The 20,216-nt window shown below is 41.2% G+C and overlaps 2 protein-coding genes across 2 annotated transcripts in view; one reads left to right on the top strand and one right to left on the bottom strand.

The window, feature by feature from the left end:
* LOC104956928 (serine/threonine-protein kinase WNK3-like) overlaps window positions 1-20,216 on the bottom strand; it is a 63,471-nt gene that overhangs the window by 537 nt on the left and 42,718 nt on the right. The window contains exon 2 of the mRNA XM_010784507.1: window positions 3,836-4,975. Within this exon, the coding sequence (XP_010782809.1) occupies window positions 3,836-4,564 (729 nt within the window). The 5' untranslated portion in view covers window positions 4,565-4,975. The remainder of the gene's footprint in view (window positions 1-3,835; window positions 4,976-20,216) is intronic.
* The window catches only part of LOC104956927 (neurobeachin-like), a 118,613-nt gene continuing 102,966 nt past the window's right edge, over window positions 4,570-20,216 (top strand). Inside the window, exons 1-8 of the mRNA XM_010784506.1 lie at window positions 4,570-4,623; window positions 10,850-11,081; window positions 12,229-12,329; window positions 12,570-12,665; window positions 13,871-13,992; window positions 15,861-15,987; window positions 17,601-17,720; window positions 19,395-19,541. Coding sequence (XP_010782808.1) covers window positions 4,570-4,623; window positions 10,850-11,081; window positions 12,229-12,329; window positions 12,570-12,665; window positions 13,871-13,992; window positions 15,861-15,987; window positions 17,601-17,720; window positions 19,395-19,541 — 999 coding nt within the window. The remainder of the gene's footprint in view (window positions 4,624-10,849; window positions 11,082-12,228; window positions 12,330-12,569; window positions 12,666-13,870; window positions 13,993-15,860; window positions 15,988-17,600; window positions 17,721-19,394; window positions 19,542-20,216) is intronic.

The following is a 20,216-nucleotide window of genomic DNA, read 5'->3' as shown; positions in this document are numbered from 1 at the left end:
CAAGCCTGTTCTATATTGTTAAAGGCATGTCTCTCCAATCTGTCTAACCAATTCCAAACTTAGACCGACATATGTGGCAAAGAGTGTCAAATTGGTGTCAGTATGTCTGAGTACAAGATAGCTGAAAATGTCCTCCACATTCAAAAATAAATAACCATAAAAAAAATGATTTTTACATGGATTGCTTTGACCCAATGCAATTGTTGAGTACAATTGATTTTTGCAGATTCAATTATGGGGTGAGTAAATCAGATTATGCTTCTGTCTTCTTCATTTCAAAAAGCTTTACAGAGCAGATTACTCACACTCGTAAGCCAAGGATAATACAATGCAGTGCCTTTGCGGGGTCATTGAAAGCATGCCGTCTGGTCACAGAAATATAATTGAATTAAAACATTAAAGGTCTCCTATTATTACTGTTTTCCCATCATATATTATAATTCTCAGATATATACAAAACATGTCTCTGAAGTGTTTGGATCCAAATACCAAAGAGGTCATTGTCTAGCATCCCATAATCCCCTCTGTTGCAGCCCTGTGTCAAAGTTTCGATTCTCTGTCCTGTTACTTTAGGATGAAAATAAGGAGCCACTCCCCACGCCCCTCTGAGAGATATTTGGTTAAAAGAACACAATGGTGCTCTAGGAGGGATCAGGTGATAAGGCTGTGGTGTGTGTGTGTGTGTGGGGTTACCTTGGTTGAGTTATTGGGCTAATGTTTACCACAAGCCAAACATTTTTTATGACATCTACAAGTGGCCAAATCTGATCAGGACCATTTGTCAAACAGGTTCTTTATATAATGGATCAAGGACAAAAAGAGAGGGGGTCTTTTTTTCCTGACCTTTCAGAATCTCTTTACACCAGAGGGGACACAATGTTTACATATAAATACATGAAAAAGTGGATTTTTGCATAATAGGTGACCTTTAAAAAGGGTGAAACAGGCAACTTTTTCTCCTGAAAAAATTCCCACATCAAGTATTTCAATGGGAATTAAAAGGACTGTGGCGTTATGAGATACACAGAGTCCAATTTCCGTGAAGCTGGATTTTAGGAGTAAAGAACTGAAAAGGTGAATGGTGGGGCCGGTCTGCTGCTTGAATCTCAAGATTAGAAAGGCTCATATTTGGAATAAGACTCCAAAACCCACATGACTGACTTTTCTTGCACAAAGCTAGCAGTCAAATCAGATGGCTTATCATAACACTGCTCCTATTGTGAGGCCAAGAGCAGAGGGGATGCATTCTTCTTCCTCCACAAGTGTGTCTCCCACAGCATTTGGATTACACCATCATACAACTGTCCCACCATCATTTCTCATCATGATAAATACAGCGACTACCATTCTGCTAAGGGATGACAAGAGCTCTGGTGTTAGACATTCCACCCATGTTCATTATTTCCTTCCACTGCAATGTCAATGCAATTACAAAGAGTTTCTACAGCAAGTTTGGTGTTCTTTATACATTTTCATATTTGCTCTGTGTTCACAAAATGCATCCTCATTCAGAGTTCCCTTTATCACCATTACTCTTTCCATTTCAGACCTCATTATGTTACACAACTGACAAGAGTGGACTGGGCATGTACTTTAGCCCCGGCTCCCATAGTGCTTGGTAAACTGCCTAGTAGCGACTTTCATTTGGAAATCACTTTATACATAAGAACGCTTGACATTCAAACTGGGACTGCTTGTTAATGAAGAAAAATGTGCTTCTGTACAAAAAGCAATTTCCATCATATGAGAACTTTTTCACACTCAAGCTGTTATGTCTCAAGAGTGGGAGACACTCCCTTTCCGGATTAAAACGCACTTCATCTCAAACAAATGTATGCAATGCTAAAATGACCATTTTCCTTTAGGTTTCCAAACTAATGTAAATACAATCAAGCTATAGCAGAAGATGGAGGTTTTGGAGTACGTATACTCTATCACAGCATTAGCGCTGGCAGCCAAGCAGCCCAGAAAAAGGCAGAGTCTCCACTCTGGCTGTGTCTATGTCCTTTTTACTGACAGCCTGCTCCTGCTTCTCCACCCCCAGTTTCTCCGTTCAACTGCAGCCTCAGGTTAAAATCAGCAAGCAGACAACCACCGAGATTTCCAGAGACAAATACAATATAATTTACCTGAAAAGAGCAACGTTGTTGTGCTTACATTTCTCAAAAGATCATTCATTTAAATAAATTGATGACATACAGTTTTTCCATTTACTTCTCAGGGCTGTTTACACACTCTCTATTCTTTAGCCTCTGTCTCAGTAGAGATCTTTAAGGGGCAGCTAAAGACTCACCTTTTCCGACACGGATTTGGGGCTTCGGAGGAGGTGAGTTTGTAGCTGTTTTTCATTGCTGCTTTATCCTATCTTTTACTTGCTGTGTTTTATGTCTTTTATTCTACATGATATAGTTGTATTGTGTATTGTGACAGGGGTAGACAGACATTAAGGGTAAAATGCCACTGCCCCTCCGGGCCGGTGGAATTGTATTATCACTGGCCCCACCATTGTAACCATTGGCCCGGAGCATTCGTCCAAAAGAAATCGACTTATAATGAAGAAAATGAACACATTTGTTGCAATAGTAATTTATGCACTAACTACATTACTACTTGTACTACAACATTCGAATCATCAGTTCTTCCTCATTTTCCTCAATTGTTCATATTTGGTTTATTAAAATAATTATATTGTGGTCATTGTTAAAAAATGTCTGCTATTATTATGAGTATTATAATTTGTATAATGCGCTTTCTGCCTTTCTGTCATTAGGAGTTAGAAATGTAATGGCTATGTAGTAGATTAGATTAGAACCTTCATTCTCCTAAACTGCTGGGACATTTCCCTATAGCCAATACCCTTTATATTGTCTACTCTTCACTTACTTGTCAGCATAGGTCGGCATTGATGGACAGAGCCGACAGAAGACCTTGTTTATATTGGCATCATATTGAGAGGTGCAGTGACGCGTCATAAAACCAGGAAGTAAGCTGCTGGTTCCCTCGACAAAAAGCAATGGGATTTCTCCACAGGGTTTTGGAAAATAGCTGGAAATAAGGTCTGTGGAAAACAAACTTGTTTGATAAATGCACGTTTTGTTCAGCCGGATAATCTCCACATGTCTACCCTACTTTTATAATTCTCGAATCATAAATCTAATCGATAGATGATAAAAGGGTTTTAGGACGCGTCACTGCACCACTAGAAGCCAACTCCATCGATCAAGCTGGCTGAAACTTTCTCTCCTTCTTCTTCTCATGCTCCCCGTCACTCTTTTTTAACTCCTCCGGTGACTTTCTTTTATTTGAAGATTGTTTTTTGCCCGGCGCTTGGCCGGTTACCGCTGGTATTAAAAACATTAATGGCGAATGGTTAGGTGGCGCGATAGTCTGTAGTGAAGGAGCGCGCTCACGGGAGCCTGCTCGCGCTGCGCTCCGCAGCAAACAGCTGTTTGCTTTTCACCCAAAAACGACAACCGACTCACAAAAAGCTATGTTGTAGCGTTGATAAACGAAACAATTTAACTAAATTTCAAGTCAAAATACCAATACCACAGGACAATTCTTTTTTTTACAGCTATATTTTTAGTGGCCCGGGGTGTCTAAATAGTGCTTCCGGGCCAGCGGGCCATTTATAATGTCGAGCCCTGCATTGTGCATTGTGTACTGTATGTAAAGCACTTTGTACATTCGTGTTGAGAAGGGTGCTATATAAATAAAGTTGTATTTACTTACTTTAAGTGGATGGATTGTATGTATGTTTAAGGGAATTGTGCGTGCTAATGCAGAATTTAAAATAATTCATTTTCAATATTTGAAAATAAAAGATAACAGTTGCTCTTACCTGGAGTTCACACCAAGCCACCTCCACCCAGGTCTCCGTGTCCAGGCCTTTATACACTGTTTTGAAGGCTCCTCTGCCCAGTTCAATGTCAAACTTGAGGAACCTGCCTCCAGGAGAGGTGGCCACAGCCTTCATCTCTGCCTCTTCCTCCAGCTCACGGTCCCTCTCCTTCCCCCTCTGGGCGAGTGTGGAGGAGGATTCATCCTTGCCCGGCCCCTGGCTGGAGCTGGGGCAGGACGGGTCGTTGCCGATGGCAGCACAGGAGGAGGCAGCCCCTTGCTGCTGGGCACTGCTGGTGAAGATGGAGTCTGAGGTGCGCAGCTCCAGGTGGGGGGCGCTGTGGGGCGCCTCTGGGGGTCTCTCCACCTCATCGTCCTCCTCACAAATCTCCACACTCTTTCTGAAGAAGCGCTTCTCCCGCCTCAAACGTTTCTGGCCAGTGTCGGCTGATAAGGATGGCATGGAGAACAAAATCTGTCTGACTGGGTTCTCCTCGCCCTCCTGGCTGGCTTCCCCTCCCCCTCCTCCTCGGTTTCCTCCGCCCTCTCCTCCTGTTGCTTTCCTCTCCTGAGTGCTGGAGGAGGGGAAGTCGGCGGGGGTGCTGTGTGTCCTCTCCCTCTGTTGGTTGGCCTTGCCCTCCTGCTCTGTGTCCTCCTCCTTCTGCCCATCAGGTTTCCCCGAGGAGTCCTCGGTGCCTGTGGGCTCTCCTGGGTCAGTAGCCATGGAGAATGGCCTTTCCCACTCCTCCTCCACCTCCGCCTCCTCCAAACCTTCGCTCCACCGTCAGTCCCCGTCTCTCTCTCTTTCTGGGGTCACCCACTTACCCTTCTCGACTGTCAGGCAGTTCTTCCAGTGCTGCAGGTGATTGGAGGCTGTCCGTGGTCGAACTGGTGACCCCCTCCCACTTCTCCTCCTGTCTGTCTGCCTGCTTGTCTCCTTTAATACGTTGATTTACAGATGAAACATGAACGTGAGCCCACAGCTGTTAGAGCACAGTTTCCGTCTTCTCTTTCCTCCTCACCATGTCCTACATTTTCTTTATATCCACTGTTAGAAACAGACACTAAACTGGGACTTTTTCCTCAAGCTTTTTGGAAACGATGCTGTTTTTGAGTGAATACCTTCAAGTAAACCCTGCAAAACACAAAGAAACATTGCATTAGTATTTTGAATCAGTGTGATGATGCTGCCATATTTAACTATCTTAAGAAAATGCAACTAAAATAAAAAATGTGTGAGATGAGATACATTAAGATAGCAGAATTCAGTGGGTCCCCTCTATTTTTCAGGAACAAGACGAACCAACATTTAAGACGTGAGCTTACAGGAATTCTTTACAGCTTAGTAGGAATGTCTAAAAGTGTGTGTAAACTGGAGTGGATGGATTTAAAATGCTTTAAATTCCACTAAGAGTTGTTATTGACTCAACAGCTCTTTCTTGTAAAGCAAACAACTGGTAATACATACAGAGGCATGGTATTACCCTTGAGAATGTGAAGTGCTGATTGCCTGCAAAACTTCTGCTAATGCATTTTGAGCAAACATCAAAATACTGCTCACATTAAAGGAAACATAATGTGAGTAGATTTCAATGATTGGTGCGGATGTTTCCAGTAATATGAAGTACAAATGTCTTGAAATGGTATTTTTCCACAGCTGCTTGCCAAAGTGACCTGAGGTAATTAATTGGGCAATGTTCATTCAAACTCTGTAGTGAAGTCTGGCAGCACAGCTTGTACCCGTATAGGGATTTCCCAAAACCTGTGAAAGGAAAGCAACCACCAGAAAAGCTTCATCTCTGCTATGGGCTAAACTTTGACATTAAAATAGCCCTCAAAGACTATCTAGCTGGCCTGGTCAACAATTACACTTCATCAATGGCAAAGTGCACGCTAATCAGCGTCTTGTGACTTAACTTGTGTTCAACGGCTCCATTAGTGGTCAGAAAGCTGCCGTTAGGAGTATGCGATTCCAAACATTAAATATGGATGATGAACTATGGGCCGGTTGAGTGTGAATAATTCATACACAGAGGGATTGTCGGCCTGAAGTGACTACCACACATCTGCAACAAAAGGCTCATAAATATCCACAACTATGATTGTGATTATCATCAGCACAGGCAACAGTGTTACTCAGTGCATAGCCAGTCACCCATTCAGAGAGGGTGATAAAAGACCGTTTGAAATTGTCCCGTAGTGTGATATGAATCTGCAGCAGGCTTCCTCTTACATGCCAAAATCCCTGCAATCCTGTTACTCATTCACATCATGGGATTGTGTCTTTCTGATGACAACTTTATCGTAATTTCTCACTCTCCATCTGGGTATGATAGCTCATTTGACCTCTGGCAGCCCATGATCTCTCAACGGATTGGAGCTGTTTAATTAAGACACCTGCCAGCCTAAAGTCACCCTGGTGCCAACTTCTAGAGACGGGGTTAGTCTACTAATTACTGAGGGCAATAAAGCCTTAGTCACTATTTAAGATTAAGCAGCTAGCTGAAAAGACAGGAGGAGAGCAAGCTAATGCATACCAACAACAGAAGCTGAAGCGGAGGAATGCGGCTGTCCGTGGAGAGTTATGATGCAGTAAATGGAAAGGAAGAAGTGCAGTCTGGTTCAGGGTATTAACTCACTTTGCATAATAGTTTACAACTCAACACATATTACTTTACAACTGAGCATGTGGGACGTTCAAGGGCCATTGCTATGGCTTGGGTTACAGCACTCTGAGGTATCGAGCTACCCACAAGGACCACACATGTCTATCCTGTCCCCTGAAATGTGTTCGTCGCTGCCAGACAGGCTCCACCAAAGTGCCAGCAGCAAGTCTAATTTTAATGAGCAAAGCCCACAGTGACCGCTCGTCGAGCGGCTCGCTGAGGCTTTTATCTCTTTTTTAAAAGGCGGCCATTACACGTCACGTCAGGCCTGTTGTCTCTCTAGGCTCATTGCAAATGAGTCTGACGTGCAATGCTCCTGGCTGTCGCTCAAATTAAAAACACAATGGGCTGATATCAGACCAACTGCTAAGAGGCGACTGGAGGAGAATTCCAGTTCAGCAGCATTCCCCAGACGCAGACACTTCCAGAGAAAAATCGTTATCATGCACATGACTAACACGTCAAACTCCACACCCAATAACAAACTGAAACAAAAATATTTATGTTTGAGATGAAACTCATCTAACCAAAACTAAAGGAGTCTCTGTCTGTATATGTCATGTACTGTGTGTCATTAAGTGTTTGTATGTTATGTAATGTATGCACTGTCTGTATGCATGTAAGAACTGTCTGTACGCATGTAAGAACTGTCTGTATGCATGTAAGAACTGTCTGTATGCATGTAAGAACTGTCTGTATGCATGTAAGAACTGTCTGTACGCATGTAAGAACTGTCTGTATGCATGTAAGAACTGTCTGTATGCATGTAAGAACTGTATGTATGCATGCATGTGTGTGCACGTACGGTTTATTGCTTCGTTTGTCTGCATGTTACATAATATTTTATTTCGATTTTGACGAAACTTGGCGATGACGTGTAACAAGTAGGAACACACTACATTTGGAGCTTTGCCAAAACAATGGGCAGATATATTCATTATTTTTGTACTTTTTTTAACAGCTTTGGCTGAGCTCCTGCTCTCTTAATGCCTTAATAGTTTGATATTAATTGAATAGCAATCTTTTTTTTCTTCTAATTGCGCTTATATTTCATTATTGCCGACAAAGACCCTCTTGTAAACAAGACATGGTACACTCATCCAAAAGGTTATGAATTTCCACCGTTTTTTGTAAAAACAACAAAGCACGATAAAGATCTCCTTCCATTAGAGACGATTGAGTCAGCCAATGTGTAATTAAATGATTAAACAGTTAATTAAGGGATCAACTATCCAAACTAGTGGGGACATACTGTAGTACAGTGAGGGTAGAAAGGTAGAGGCTAACAGGATGTGGGAAACATAAAGGGGGAAAACAACATGCGATAAAGTGGCCCTTTAAACAGGAGCTTATTGGCCATTTCCCCAGGGCAAGGAGTTCCCATGAAAGCAAGCACATACCGGACAGAGTTATCATCACAGTACATCAAACACGTTCAACCCCATCACTGTCTCTCACACCCGCCCCGTCTACACACACCCATAGACACACAGGCAGATACACATTTCAGGCACACACCAGCAGGGTAGAACAAACTTTGCATTTTCCTCTCTCTTTCTCTCCCTCTCCACACTCTTTCTATCTTTTATTCACAGACAAAAACACACAAACATCAAAAGCAAACTCTCTCTCGCACCCAAACCCCATGTCCCCTTTCAATGAAAGAATGCCGAAAGGAATTTCCTGACAGCAGGGAAATGACCAAGCATTGTATATCAAAGTTGAAGATAACAAACCCCAAATCGCAGTGTAAACTGTGACCTCGGCAGCAAAATGATTGCAAACATAGTTAACATGTCTGAATCGTCATCTGTTCATATTTCGAGCAGAGCTGTGGGGACATGAGAACGGCACATCTGACATACTGCACACTGCATGCCCTCCAGCCGTCTGAGAGCCTCTTACATGAGCAGAACACCTGCAGATGCCTCACGGATTGAGAAATGTGCAGAGAAAATCCTGTTGACACCTTTGCTTTATGAAAGATGTGATTTCTATTCTATTCTCACAACCTGCTGAAAGCCACGTTTGTTTTTCGCTAGAACTTTTTGTTCTGTGCTTAAAGTTGTGAGACGAGGAGGCAAAAACAGGCCCTATAATAATACATACACTCTAAAGTGTGCACACAAGACAAACTGAAGTGTACATGCAGAATCGCCTACACAATCTATAACTTTAAACACACAAACAATCTTTGCAACCCTATGTGCACTTTTTGTATCCCTTACTTCATGGGGATGCACACATTAATCCCCTGGAACCAAACCGCGCTGACAAATTAGGCGGGCAGACAAAGGAAGAGCCAGGGGATTCTGTGTGTGTGTGTGTGTGTCTGTGTGTGTGTGTGTGTGTGTGTGTGTGGTGTGTGTGTGTGTGTGTGGTGTGTGTTTGGTGTGTGTGTTGTGCTTGTGGGTGTGTGTGTGTGTGTGGTGTGTGTGTGGTTGTGTTGTGTGTACAGACGCAGTGCGTTTTAGCATTGAGGACGTGAGATGAAAAAAGTGGTTGAATAAAAGGTGCTGAGGCATGAGGGGAAGGAAGGAAGTTGTAGTTTGGTGGGAGCAGGCGGACAGCAGGATTTCCAAACAGAGAGGAAGGGGAAGGAGAGATGAGCGGGGGGCAGCGGAGTAGAAGGGGTGGGGAAAAATGTGTGTGTTGGAAAGAGAACAAGAGAGAGATAAGAAAGGGGGGCGCCACAGACAAAAAGTGGGCTGCGGGGGATTTTGGCTGATAAAATATGTGCCACGGTTTGTGTGAATGAAAGCAGTGACTATAGCTAAACATTTTGCACCGACAAAAGATACAGTTGGTGGAGAGGGGAGGAGGAGAGGGGAGGCGAGGGAAAGGAAAGGCGGGAAGGAAAGGAGATTAGAGGAGAGGTAGGGAGAAGAGAGGGAGGGTGAGGACAGGAGAGGGAAAGGAAAGGAGCAGGAAAGGAGAGGAAGGAAGGGCAGGGAAAGGAAAGGGGAAAGGAAAGGACAGGACAGGAAAGGAAAGGGGATTAGAGGAGAGGAGGAGAGAAAAGAGCGGAAAAGACATGTGGAGATGGAAGAAAGGAGAGGAGCAAGAGAGGATGAATGCTTTAGTGAATGGAAAAGGTTGAAAACATGAGGTGATTACATTGCATAGGAATAGTTTTCCGTTGGCATGGTCCAGTGTCACAACGAGAGCGGGTGCCGTTTCCGCGTGCAGAGAGACTGATTATATGAANTGAAGTGCAAGACACTACAGTACAGCATTCTCTGGCTGGCTCTGTCCAATCACAAACAAGAAGTGTTCTCCCTAAAGGAATACCCTTTCCGTCCAATGTGAAATGCTGTGGTGTTTCCTGAAATGCTGTGGTGTTTCCTGAAATGCTGTTGTGTTTCCTGAAATGCTGTGGTGTTTCCTGAAATGCTGTTTTGTTTTCTGAAATGCTGCGGCGTTTTCTGAAATGCTGTGGTGTTTCCTGAAATGCTGTTGTGTTTTCTGAAATGCTGTTGTGTTTTCTGAAATGCTGTTGTGTTTTCTGAAATGCTGCGGCGTTTTCTGAAATGCTGTGGTGTCTTGCACTTCAGGGCCACCGTAGGGGACTAACCCCCGGTACATGTTCAACCCAAATCTTTAGCGCATAATTTCCAGTAAAGCTTTCCCTTACATTTCAGCTATATCTGTGTGTTATACCTGAGAGGGAAAAAAACACCTAGCTTTTAAAGGAGTTTGAATTTTTTTCTGCAGAACAACTGAACTCCAATCCTAAAGTTGAAGCAGCCAGTGACATGCATTATTGTAATCTGATTGACTCAAGATCTGATGATGATTGAGGCCAGGCTCCGATTATACCTCCATGGACCGGAGTCTTTCCTTCTTTAGGCTGCTTTTGCTTTCACCTAGCTATGACCTGTCAATCACAGTAATGTGCAGTGGGTATCCAGAACCATTTCCCGCCTGCTTGCTTTGATGCACACCATCAACTTGTTGTCAGTGCTTTCTATATATAACATGCACTTCTTTCGAGGGCTAATTTCATGCTTGTTGAACTTGAAGAAGTGCATTATTGATTGTTGTTTTCTAATTTCTTAAGAGTGATTATCATTTGTGACTCAAAAGTGGCAGCAGGGCTATTGGAACTCCCTTCCCTTGCTCTTTTCATTAATTGCCAGGCTATTTTGTTTTCCTGAGTGTTTAAATTCTGATCCAAACCTTTTAGAACAAAAGTGTTCTTTACTTTCTTCTTCCAGTTCCGGCAAGACATTTAGTTTAATATATTGCGCTCATTTCTTGAGCATTAAATCAACATAAGATAGTTTAGGCAGCATGTGAAAGGCATAACAATCCAATCTTTTCTGTCTTATCTTATTCTGCAGTTGGTGGGTGGTGAGTTTGATCTGGAGACCAACTTCATTATCCAAGATGCAGAGAGCATCGGCTGCATGGTGGAGCTGCTGGGCCACTGTGACGTCACCTGCCAGGCTGAGGTCTGGAGCATGTTCACTGCTATCCTTCGGAAAAGTGTTCGAAACCTGCAGACCAGCACTGAGGTGGGCCTCATCCAGCAGGTGCTGCTCAGAATGAGCTCCGTGGACGACATGATTGCAGGTAGGAAAAATGTGTGAGCGAGCTTCTTTTTGTATCAAATGTAAAATGCACAATCTTTTTTTCATGGCTTATGCCTTCTTAGTTTTAGCTGTCAGTCAGGCAACAAACCATCTGTCTGTATCTTTTAATGGATCTGCATTTTGAGCTACAGTAGACTGGCACAGTTGTGATTCAGATTTTGGATGGAAAAAGTTCATTTCAAACATTTCATATTCCTCTCAGTATTTTCTCTGTTGTAAAAGTGTAAAAAAAACACAGTAAAGCCAAGCAGCAGTGCATTCAATTATTGCTTTAAACATATTGAAAACTATGGAAGACATGAAGTGTAAAGTATTTGGAGTTATTTTTATCTGGTTTACTTTTCAGTTATTCAATCATCATAGTTCAACCGATTTAAATTGTTTATTGAGATATCAATTATTGCAAAAAGTCTCAAATAGAACACAAAGTAAACTTGGACTCTATATTATTACAGATGTACTGTATATTATAATAAACTATAGTTGTTTTCTTTTAATCCACTGGCGGCAAGGCCTCTTGATGGTCTTTAGACACATGTCAAGTATTCATTTATTCAGGGTATAGAAACCTTGCAAAGGTTAGTTGCTGTGTTATGCAGGAACATCCTGAAACTTTTCTAAAAATGCTGCCTTCTTTAAGGACTACTACTTTGTAGTTTAAAATGTCTGCAATAAGCCCCTAAAATGTTTGTATTCAGGTCATCGGGGGGATTGTTTGTGGAAGTCAGTGTCACTTTGACAATTTGCCCGATGCAAATATCATCCATACCTTGTGTTATTTATAAATGATGTTTCAGCTGATGAAATCAAAATGTGTTTTCCACTGCTGTGTTACTGTTCCTCCAAGTTAAACAATGTAGCCTTTAATTTAGTGTGTTGTAGTGTGAAATTGCTTCTATGATAAATAACATGGAATTTCACCGACCATGAACTGAGAATGAAACTAAACTAGAGCGAGTCTGTTTTTAATTATCTCTGGATCCCCTGTGAGGACCTCCTGCGCAGTGTGGATGAAATGTAATATCTATAAAATGCAGCTGTATTTGATAATAGTCCTCTCTTTCTACTTTCTCTTGTCTTTGTTTGTGTGTTTCTGGTAATTCATCCATGCCATGTTCTCTATAAAGACTTGCTAGTGGACATGCTGGGAGTGCTGGCCAGCTACAGCATCACAGTGAAGGAACTGAAATTGCTCTTCAGCATGCTCCGCGGAGAAGGCAACCTCTGGGTAAGTGATAGCGAGGGACTGAATGCAGCGAGGCAGGCAGAAGTGTGTGTTGGTTTGTCACTTGAGTTGCCCCCAGTGAGCCATCACCCTGATCTGTTTAGAGCTTGTTCTATAATTGACAAACCGCAGAATGAATGATTGAGGTAATTGACAGTTCATTTGCTGCTGCCCAAACAGTCAGAGCAAGAGTCTTCACTGTCTTGTTACTTCTTTTTTTTTGCATCTTTGCCACCTGTGCAGCCAAAGCATGCCGTCAAAATGTTGTCGGTGCTGAATCAGATGCCCCAGAGACACGGCCCCAATGCCTTTTTCAACTTTCCTGGACGCAGTGCAGCGGTAAGCTTTCATATGTTTTCACTCTACAATCGATTTTAAAATAACATATGCATTTTATGAAGACCTACACGTTTGTATGGTTAAACAGTTAATTGATGTGCACAAATTAGCAGAACAATCAATCTCTTATTCTGTAAAGAAATGCTGTTCAAGTAAATCAAGGTAGGAAAAGGTGTAGCTCTCGTCAATAAATTATTTTGTCAAAATATTATGATTTTTATTACAGCACATGTTTTGTAATGCTGCATTATTTATGCCTTTTCGATGAACCCATTCCAATCGAACATGCCTCATGACCTAATCCAATTTTATGATTTGTAGTATAATAAGAAAACAGGTATGAAGTATTCTTTACTTGTAGATAGAAACAGCTCCACTATTACTGTAGAGAAAATACATGTTACCTCTGTGTGTTGCAAGAAAACAAATGATTTAAAGGGTTTGTAGATGGGGAAATGTTATAACCAACCTTGTGTAAGAAAGTTTGACACGGTTGTGTGACTAAATAAGATAGGTGCAGTTCAGAGCTGCTGATAGTTAGACTAAGGAGTTGATACATATACTGTAGAGAAAACCAAGATATGGTTAAGTAAACGTGTGGTGGGAGATTAAAATCCTGAAAGTAGTGTTCTAAATGTTCATTACATTTAGATACTTTGCACCATGCCAAATCCTGTTGATTAATTAGGTTTATGAGTTATCACAGTCATTTCATTAGATGTAATTATTCACTGATAAAAAACGCGTTTTAAACTTCTCGCTCTTAATCTTAGAGATTAATATTAATGTTCCCCATATGCAAATAGGACCAGGGTCATAGTAAGATTTATTTAAAAGGCTGGACTCTTGGCATCATAAAATATTCAGCATTAGTAGCAACTTTAATGCGATCAGTTGGCCAGTAACATTGTTGAGGTCACAATATATTCGCAATTGCCTCTCTGTCATTAAGTAAAACAATCATAATAATAATACAATAGAACATACACGTGTGTGACCTATATGCAAATAGCTAATACATTTAAAGGAACCATAAACACATTTTGGATCTCTGGTAACACCTTGTTGTTGTGGTCCGACTCAAGTTGAGGTCTCCATAGTGGATCGTAATTTTACTTAAACTTAATTCATAAAGGCAGTGCTACTTTCGGAACATTTATCTCTAATCATGCATAATCGCCATATGTTTGTGTTTTCTGTCCCAGGCCATTGCTTTACCTCCTATTGCCAAGTGGCCTTATCAGAATGGGTTTACATTCAATACCTGGTTCAGGATGGATCCTTTGAATAACATCAATGTTGACAAGGACAAACCATATCTCTACTGGTGAGTAAATAAGAACATACATCTGTGCTCCATGTTCCGGTGTCCTCAGTACGCTCCCAGCTCTCTCACTGAGGTGCTGTGAGTCTACATTATAACACCAGAGAGAAGAAAATTACACTTTCCTGTTTTTCATCAATATAATTGCTTTAGCTGTGTATTAGAAATCACTCTCTCTCTACAGAGACCTATAAAGCTACCAGCAGCTTTATTGACAAAGCAATATGCTGTCTGATACTGTGACCTACAGTGATTCCCCCATCCAAGCAGATTATGGTTGGAACTTGTTTTTCAAGGTTAAACTAGTTTTACAGGCGCTATTCTTCACACACTGACAACACTTATGTAATGGGGTCTGGGAAATAGCCTATTTGTTTTCCCTCCAGGTAATGTTCATGTATAATTTATAATAGAGAGAGGGGAATTAGGTGAGATTATTCAGATTAAAATCTATTGAAGCATGAACGACTGCTACCTGTCGCAGAGGTGGCCTGCTGCAGTGGGAGGCCCTGTGGAGGGATTCATTTAGATTTGAATATCTGCCACATATCGGCTCTTGTGGGTAATTAGTGCTAAAATCAATAATCCAAAAGTGAAGTGCTATTCAACTGCTGTTGTTTCTGTTTATGAGAGCAGTTTAGGGAGAACATCGCTGACTACAATGGGGCATATAAAAGATTTGTGGAAGGAAATTATAGAGAAAATGGATAAAAAGATGAATGACTAATTGGTGAAAAAACAACAGTTAGTTCTCTCTATCTGTTGGCTGCCATTGCTTTACTTGCATCACACAGATGGAACGAAAGAGTCTAATCACCTTGGAAGGACTTCTTCTGTATTTCTCTGATGTGTAACATCAAAAAAATAAAAAGAGGAATTGCCTGAGCTACGTTGTTGGTATTCATGCGACAGCCGTTCCTTTCTGACAGTCACAAAAAGGCGGAGATATGCCAAGCTAATCCTGTTTGTGCATTGCTCTGAAGGCCTCATGGCTCAGTGGCAGGGCATGTAGACAACACAAAAAGAGGATTTTATCTTCAGAAGCGGACCAAGGTTGCTGTTTTTTCTCCTGATGTGTAATCACAAGCAGACTTGTTCAGCGGAGCGTCTTAGCTCAGCTAGGTGTGGGGCTCTGCGGCTCACTGCATTCACCTCACAATATTAAAGCCTGTGCTCTCTTTATCTGTCTTGTCAAAGGGGTCTGTTTGTTTAAGATGTTCCCAAAGGATGGAGCTGGTTGGGGCTTTGAAGATGGCTTTAGACCTAAATACTCTGGGGTTGTAGTGAGTAACTGACAGAAGTGAAGGGCAAGAAAAGGAGGTAACTGCCGCAGCCATAGTCTGCTTGAATGGTATACAGAGGGCATTTTCATAGTGCTGATTTTACATATCTTTTATCTCTGGATTCAAGAAGATCAAAGTAGAGGAATAAGATGCAGGGAGAATCACTGAAGTGTTATCATCCACTAAGCGTTTTTCTTGTGTCTTAGTCTATAGTTGTCACCATGCCAGCGCAGTTTGCAGTAGCTGCAGTCTCAACTCAGGCATTTTCATGTTCTAGCTGGTTAAGCATAATATCATAATTCTCATAAGTATCCTAACAATTACCTGTCAATTACTCCTGCAAATTGCTTTGTGTCTGCCTAGCGCGAGGCATGCAAATATTATGTTGGCCCATATCTTATTATGCAGAGAGAAGCTGCTAGTTTCCTACAGTTATTTGTTTGTATGATAGCACAGTATTGTTGGTAAGGAAATATCCAAAGATGTAAGTAGAGTCACAAAAAATGCCTCTAATCCTGCTTGTTAATACATTAACTGGGTTTGCAACTCATGATGTGTAATGCAACTGAGCATGTTTCTGTTTTACAGCTTTCGGACCAGCAAGGGCATCGGGTACTCTGCACATTTTGTCGGGAACTGCTTGATCGTGACATCACTGAAGTCAAAAGGGAAAGGTTTCCAGCATTGTGTGAAGTATGACTTTCAGCCCAGGAAGGTAAGAGCAGCTTTGGCTTTTAACCATTTCAGCTGCTATACAACGTATCATGATGTTATTTGGACCTAAGTATTTTCAATTGAAGCAGCCGTCTTCCAAAACATGGGTAGTAGCTACTTCAAGTATATGCAAGTTACATCTGCACCAACCACCAAATAACAGAAGTTCACATCATTTTGGCCTGTGCTGAGAGGAAAGCAATTAATGCCTCAAAATGATTTAGAAAAACAAGAAATTACACACCTGTTTCGAAACACTCTGCATTTTTGGCTGCACATAGCGCTGACTCTTTGCCCAACACCTGTTCTTTTATGTGAATTACAAAGTTGTATGTCAACACATATACCTGAAGCGTTTACGACCCCCAGAGGAGTCTTAGAGGCTTAATTGGATTTAAATGTAGATGAGAAAATGAAACCTAATTTGGCATGAAATGTTAGTGTAGCGTAGTTGTCCCTGCAGAGCAGGATAACCGACTGAAACAATTAGAGCCCTGACATAACACCTGGGAACAAGCATCCATCCCACTGCTACTACCACCGAGCGCCTATCGTTTTGTAGAAGCTCTTGGAAGATAAAACATGTTGAATTAAGTTTTTAATTGATTTTGGGCTCAGACATCTGCGGATAAGTGCCGTTTTAAATTATCTGTGTGCAGCTTGCTCTCCTCCCGTCAGCCATGAATCCTCTTTTAAGTGTCCTTACCTTTGTGTGTAGACGGCTGTAATTCCATTAGGCTGCTCACTGCGCCCTTCGTGGGTCAAACTAATAAGCAGTGGCCTCACAGTCACATAGGAGATGGACAACCTATTGCCTGCTGCTGTGAGTGGTTGGCCTATATAACATGGCCAGTGCTCACACTATGAGCCTCTTGAATGTTTGAGGCTGTTCTCCGTTGACAGACTGCATCCATATATCGCTCCAGAGTTTCAACCTGGCACGTTTTGCCGTATGTAATTAATTGAATTAGTTATGGAAGAAAATCAAATAATTGAATATGCTATTCAATTCCATTTATCATTTGAATTCAAATAAAGCTGAGGCGAAACACTCTGAATGGCTCTGGAAGGGCTTTCAGCCTTTTAAGAAATATGAAACTACAAGTCAATTCACATTTCCCTCCCCTGTCATAAGGCTGATTATAGTTATTGTCTCTTTTTTATTTGCACCTACTTGACATGAGATATTATAAGGTTACATCTCCTATCTGTAAACTTGACCTGACTCAACTAGCTGTAGTTTGTGTTTCATCTCGTAGTGCTGACAGCCAGTGTTTGATGTGGCTTTTTGCAGACTGAACAATTAGTTGTCTTGCTTCCTCTTACCCTTTTCTCTGATCTATTATTCAAAGTTTTCCACTGCAGTTTAAAAAAACATTAGATAGCAAACCTCACGGCCATGGCTTTGCAGTTATTCAAAGTTCAATCAGAATTTCACGCTTCTATAAGAAACGAATTGGAGAATAAAGCAGAAATGTTGGTGATGGAGCAACTTTGGTGATGTTTGTGACAAACTCTACACCTCAGTTGTACTGTAGTTAAGTGAAGTCAAGCTAGTTAATGGACTTGTCCTGTTATTGAAACGTTTTAATCTGACTCTATTTTCCCCCTCAGTGGTACATGATCAGTATAGTTCACATCTACAGCCGCTGGAGGAACAGTGAAATCAGATGCTATGTTAACGGACAGCTCGTTTCTTATGGAGACATGGCATGGCACGTCAACACAAATGATGTAAGCACTCTTCTTTTACTCCTCCACACTACTGTCTTATGTTCCTCTGGGTTTGATGTTTATTGGCACAGGTCCTCAGCAACAACGTCTCGCATGGATACAAATTGTGACATACATACATCTTCAATAGTGCTCATTCAAGAAAATGAGTTTTACCACAGCAACATGGATTTCTTTCAGATATACGACTGGCATTTCAGTCTTAATTTGAATAACCATTTGTCACAGAGTTGCGCTAGAAAAGAGAGTTGAAGATGGAATATTAAACAGATGTATTTATGTTGAGTGAAAATGGCTGAATCTAAGCAGTGTAAATACCATCAGACTGAAACATTCTGGTTTGAAATACATGTTATGTTGAATTTGCATGTTAAATGACTCCAAAAATAAAACCTGTTGTCACACATACAGTAGCTATTTACAGAAATAAAAAAGCAATTTGCACTTGCTCCGAGGTGAGATGCATTTCATACAAATATTCCCTCACTTGTTAGCTTGTGATGGAAAGGTTTTTTGTACAACTTTCCCACACCTGAAAGAATATGAGCATAATTCAAATGAGGAGGATTTTTCCTGTGATGTGTGCAAAAACAGATGCATCACAAAGACACAAGACATCAGACCACACAGCAAGAGATTACTCCATTCAACCAAATGAAGGACATGTAGAAATGTATTTGACGATGTGGCATACATAATCACATCACAACATACAATAAGGAAATAATATACTGTACACCTTAGTATTTTAACATTTCTCTTGATCTGGATTATTTAAATACACGTGCCATGGAAAGTAGGGCTGCATAACTTTTCTTCACAGAAAATATTGTAAACTGACATTTAGAATGTTGTTACATGCCGGGGGACTCTGGTAATATACAAATACCCTGAAAAAAGCCTTTTACATCTAAATAATTTGTATTTATCTTTGGCTATTCTCTCTCTAGTATTGGGGCTTTGATATTAAAACCTAAATGTTCCAATTTTTGTATATTATTTTCTATTATAGCATTGTCATTTGCCTCCTACTTAGATAATTGCCATTCTTCTGCTTTGCCAACCTTTGAAGTAGGACCAAAGCTTTGTCTTGGTCACGGTTTCATATTTTTGACAAAGCTTGGTTAGCATTATTGTGTGTGGTAAAGTGTATTTGTTTAAATCACCTCACACATACATCAGATAAGATGGGCTTTTCTAAAATAGGAGACAAGCTTGATCAGATTTTGAATACTCCAATAAACAGGTTTGATGTTTTTGTACCCTCTCAGTCCCACTTGTATAGGCCTTCATACTGTCTTGTTCAGCATTTGTTAATTAGCTGCTGCTGTTGTAAGTTATCCTTTTAATTTGATCCTGATTGCAATCACAGCACATATTCACTCTTTCACGCAGGTTATATTGAGGTTTCCTATCTTTGTAAATCAGAGACATTGTTTTCCTCTTTCCGATAGGGAAGTGTCAAGGTTGAAACTGAAACAACACAGATGGTGATGTTACGTTGGATAAAATATATTGAAAATATAATAACTTGGAGAAAATATAGGCATTTGTATAATTAAATGTATTACTTCCCTCGGTTCAATTTAGCATTGTCTGAATTTAGCATATTTTTCCTTTCGGTCTTAAAGTATAGAATTATAAAGCCTTTTTTCTTCTGTGTCCCTCTTTCAGAGTTATGATAAGTGCTTCCTCGGGTCCTCAGAGACAGCCGACGCTAACAGGGTATTCTGCGGGCAGCTAGGAGCCGTCTACGTGTTCAGTGAAGCCCTCAATCCAGCACAGATCTTTGCAATTCATCAGCTAGGACCAGGCTATAAGGTATGCACTTGAGGGGGACTGAGTTAGAGTACATGTAAACAGTCTGCATCATCTATCAATCTTTGAAATCAATGCCCATTGCTGCCCATCCCCATGTTACTTTCCCCTTGTGTCTCTCTCCTGGGAGCAATGCCTTTCCTCCTAGATAAACACTGCATAAATTACCTACTTTTGGGAAATAATAGCCCAATACACAGAGGAGAGCAGCAGGCCATCTGAGGGGATAGAGTCCTGAGCCGACTTATATCAGCATGAGCAGGTGCAGCACTCCCAAGCTTCTTGACAAAGAGCAAAAGATTGTGAATACAGAAAGATGCTGACCTACCCAGAGGGGGATTTAGCTGTGAATGTTAAGCACATGGTGACAAAAATATTTGGTTGGCACATTTTCCTTTTTGAAATTGTATTTATTTTATTAACTCATCTTGAAAGAGATACGGAGTGTGCCCTCAGCTTATTCTTAGTTTCAGAGTCTGCTCTCTCTCACTCTAACTGTCACACTTCCTGACGCTCACAAACTGCTGCTGCCTTTCTTCACACTGTTAAGCTCTCCACTCTGTCACAAATGGAGGAATGACATGCACTGCCAAATCAGCTTTAAACACAGGATGTATCTCAGACAGTTTACACTATCTCTGTTTATCTAACCCCAGCTGGGTTTAAGCTCTAGCTTCA

Source organism: Notothenia coriiceps, unplaced genomic scaffold, assembly GCF_000735185.1.
Source record: "Notothenia coriiceps isolate Sejong01 unplaced genomic scaffold, NC01 NC01_scaffold00026421, whole genome shotgun sequence".
In the NCBI taxonomy this organism is placed as follows: Eukaryota; Metazoa; Chordata; class Actinopteri; order Perciformes; family Nototheniidae; genus Notothenia; species Notothenia coriiceps.
Note: the sequence above shows the minus strand (reverse complement) of the source record. Positions and strands in the feature narration are given on the sequence as shown.